The 4074-nt window shown below is 38.5% G+C and overlaps 1 protein-coding gene across 1 annotated transcript; it reads right to left on the bottom strand.

Moving 5' to 3' along the window:
* Positions 1–871: 871 nt before the first annotated feature.
* LOC128040506 (uncharacterized mitochondrial protein AtMg00810-like) lies at positions 872–1537 on the bottom strand. The gene has a single exon (XM_052629279.1). The coding sequence runs from the start codon at positions 1535–1537 to the stop codon at positions 872–874; it is 666 nt and encodes a 221-aa protein (XP_052485239.1).
* Positions 1538–4074: the final 2537 nt, after the last annotated feature.

Here is a 4074-nt window from a genome sequence, read left to right as displayed (position 1 = left end):
CTCTCAATCCATTCACGTAAACAAGGTGCTATCGAGTTTTTAGCATTGATTCTTGTCTACGGTGCTAGTGTACATTGATGGAAAAATATGACTCCAAAAACTTTGGAAGAAAAGACAAGATTGGAGAAGATGCCATATGCTTTAGGAGTGGAATCTATCTTCTATGTCATGCTGTGCACAACACTAGAGGTATAATATGCTCTATGTATCAGAAGCTGATATTAAGGTTGTTGGAGAATAAAACGTGAGAAAGATAGAATAATATGTAGGAAAGTTGCTCTCTTATTAATGAATTCTGAATGAGTAAAAAACAAAGAATAAATGCCTATATTTATAGGCTTACATGAAAACTAACTTAAGATAAAAATAGCTAACAAATTATTTAGTCAAACTAGAAAATCTGAAACTACCAAGATACTACCAAGATTTTCTAAACATCCCACCAATATTATTTTGAATTATTCTCAACACTCCCCCTTAATTCAAAGTTGCAGACACCAAGTAAACTTCTAAAATAGCAAAACTTCTCTTTTGATAATGCTTTTGTTAACATATCTGCCAGCTGCTCTTCAGTGTTGCAATATTCCAAAGATATCTCCTCTTTTGCTACCAAATCTCGAATGAAATGATAACGAATATCTATGTGCTTTGTTCTACTATGAAATGTTGGATTCTTTGTCATAGAGATAGTGGATTTGTTGTCACAAAATATGGTAGTTGCACATTTCTGCTCTTGTTGGAGATCGGTTAACATTCTCCTTAGCCAAATGGCTTGACAAGTCATTGCGATTCTTGCTACATATTCACCTCCTCGAGGTTGACAATCTTTGTTGTAGCTTGCTTCTTAGAACTCCATGTGATCACCCCGAACCTAGAGTAAAACAAATGTTGATACACTTCTTTTATCATCTAGAGAACTTGCCCAATCACCGTCGTGAACCCACACAATCTGAAATCTAAAGTTTTGAGTACCATATGCCATACTCAAGTTCCAAAGAATGTATCGCAAGACTCGTTTTTCTGCTCCATAATGAACCTTTGAAGGTTGCTGCATAAACCTGGAAATAACACCAACAGGAAATGCAATATCGGGTCTAGTGTGAGTCAAATAGATTAAACCTCCAACCAAGCTTCTAAACCTCCTTGCATCTACCATTTCTTCTCCATCCTCTTGCTGTAATTTTTCATTGATATTCATGGGTGTAGCTGCAGGCTTGCAATTAAGCATACTAAATTTACTGAGAAGATCCTTGGCATATTTCCTTTGTGAGATAAAAATTCCATCATCAGCTTGATGAATTTCAAGACCGAGGAAATAATGCAATAAACCCATATCGGACATCTCAAATTCATTCATCATTTGAGACTTAAATTCATTAACAAGTAAGTTAGAGGAACTAGTATAAATGATATCATCAACGTAAAGACAAACAATGATGAAATCATTTTTACCTTCATTTTTCACGTACAAGGTGGGCTCGTTCTCACTTCTCATGTACCCTTTCTTCGAAAATACCCATCGATCTTGTTGTACCATGCTCGAGGGCCCGCTTCAATCCGTACAACGCCTTTTTCAAACTTTGTAAACTTTTGTTTCATTTCCTTCTCTATGAAACCTTCGGTTGTGTTACGTAAACTTCCTCTTGTAGATCTCCATTGAGGAACGCCGATTTGACATCAAACCGGTAAAGTGCCATTGCAATTGTGCATTATATGCTAGAACAAGCCTCACCGCTTTGAACCGAAGCATCGGAGAGAAAGTTTCTTGAAATCAATAACATATTGCTGTGCATAACCTTTCGCTACAAGACGAGCTTTGTGCTTTTGGATTGAGTACAATAACCAATGAAAATGCATTTTTCAGACTTTTCATCAAGCTTTTTACGAGCATGAGAATTTAATAAAGCGTATGCAACACACCCAAAAATTCTTAAATGACTTACATTAGGTTTCCTACCACACCAAGCTTCATATGGAGTTTTGTTCATGACACCCTTGTTGGTGAGAGATTCAAGAGATAGACGAGATGTTGCCACGCCTTCCGCCCAAAACCGATTTGAGAGTCCCTTCGCTTGTAACATGCTTTTGCCATCTCCACAATGATTCGGTTCTTCCGCTCAATGACACTGCTACGCTTTCGAGTGTAAGGAATTGTTAACTCCTATGGATGCCACCGTCCTCACAAAACATATTAAACTCTTTGGACATGAACTCTCCACCTCGATCTGTGAAGAACTTTGATATGGCGACCACTTTGATTCTCCACCATAACCTTGAATTTCGGAACTTTTCAAAAGTTTCGACTTGTTTTCCAAAAATACACCCAACTCATGCGACTATAATCATCAAGAACAAAGAAGAAGTAACGGCTCCCACCCAAGGACTCGGTTTGCATAGGACCACATAGATCAAGATGAATTAATTCTAAACATTCAAGAGCTCTCCATGCTTTTCCAACAGAAATGGCTTCCTAGTTTGCTTTCCATAAATGCACCCCTCACATAAATCAAGAGAGACAATTTTCGGTAGTCCAAGAACCATACCTTTATCACTTAGTAATTTCAGGCCTTTAATATTGAGATGACCATACCTCAAATGCTATAGCTTGAGTCATCCTTTGTACTTGCAAAGAAGAACAAAGTTCTCCATGTTTGAAACATCCAACGGAAACATCTTGTTTGGTGTCATGTTGACATGGACTCGTTTGCCTGATTTTTGTTTTTGATGATACATGCATCATCATCAAATACGACAGCATATCCACCAGCCATTAGTTGTCCAACACTCAATAAATTGTATCCTAAATCAGGAACAAACTGAACATTGTCCAACATTTTTCCTTCTCCATGGCTATTAACGATTTCCACAAGGCCTTTTCCTTCAACTTGCATCTCCTTTTGTTTCCAAGTTGCACCTTTAGCTTTTGTGACTCGTCGAGCTCCTTGAATAAGGATTTGGTACCCGTCATGTGATTCGAACAACCGCTGTCCACAAACCACCAATCACTTGACTTATGGTTAGTATCAATACAAGCCATAAAAAGCTTGTTTTCTTCCTCACTTTCTGATGCAAAATTCATTTTTTGATCTTTATACCAACAATCGCCTTTTACATGCCCATATCTATTGCAATGGTAACATTGAATGCCATTTTTGTGTTACCTTGCTCATTCGATTGCCTTTGTCCATCATACCTTCCTTTGCCTCTTACGCCATAGCCACCGCTACGACCTCTACGAAATCCTCCTCTTCCTCGTCCTCTATTTGTTGAACGGTTATTGTCACCTTTCACTTGAAATGCCTTCTCTTCACTCTTCTCTTCACTCCTTTCTGCTGATCTATTGATTCTCGCCTCATGAGATTGAAGAGATCCCATCAGTTCATCATCGGAAAGAACTGACAGATCTTTGGACTCTTCTATAGCAGCCACAACATGATCAAATTTTGTCGTTAAGCTTCGCAAGACTTTTGCTACAATTGTCTCGTCTGAAATTTTCTCACCATAGGAGCGCAATTGACCGACTATTGTCCTTGTTCGTGACAAAAAATCAGCAATTGATTCACCATTCTTCATCATTAAGGTCTCAAAATCACGTCGTAGTGATTGTAATTTCACTACTATGACTCTTGAATCACCTTGATATTCTTTCTGCAAGATTGACCATGCTTCATTCGATGTGGTTGTCACTGCAATTCGAAAGAAAATAGAGTCATGAACGCTTGTGGATAATGAACAATGCCTTAGCATCATTTTTCCGACTTCTTTCAACCTCCTATCTTCTTCTTCATCGGTTCAAGTATGTCAACGAACCCGTACTCCACCAAGTCCCATAGCTCTTGCGATTTGAGCAATGTCCTCACCTTGATGCTCCACCACTCATATTTCTCACCATTGAAAATGGGTATGAGTGGTTGAGAGGAAGAAAAACCAGCTGATGCCATTCCAAAAACACTCACTCTTTTCTCTCGTGTTTCCCAAAGACCCTAATGGACCCAAACCTCACTTTCACTCAATTGCCTAAAGGATCCAACCTAGCTCCGATGCCAAAATTGTTGGAGAATAAAACGTGAGAAA

Source organism: Gossypium raimondii, chromosome 4 (assembly GCF_025698545.1).
Source record: "Gossypium raimondii isolate GPD5lz chromosome 4, ASM2569854v1, whole genome shotgun sequence".
Taxonomy (NCBI): Eukaryota; Viridiplantae; Streptophyta; class Magnoliopsida; order Malvales; family Malvaceae; genus Gossypium; species Gossypium raimondii.
This window is presented reverse-complemented; position numbering and strand designations above follow the sequence as displayed.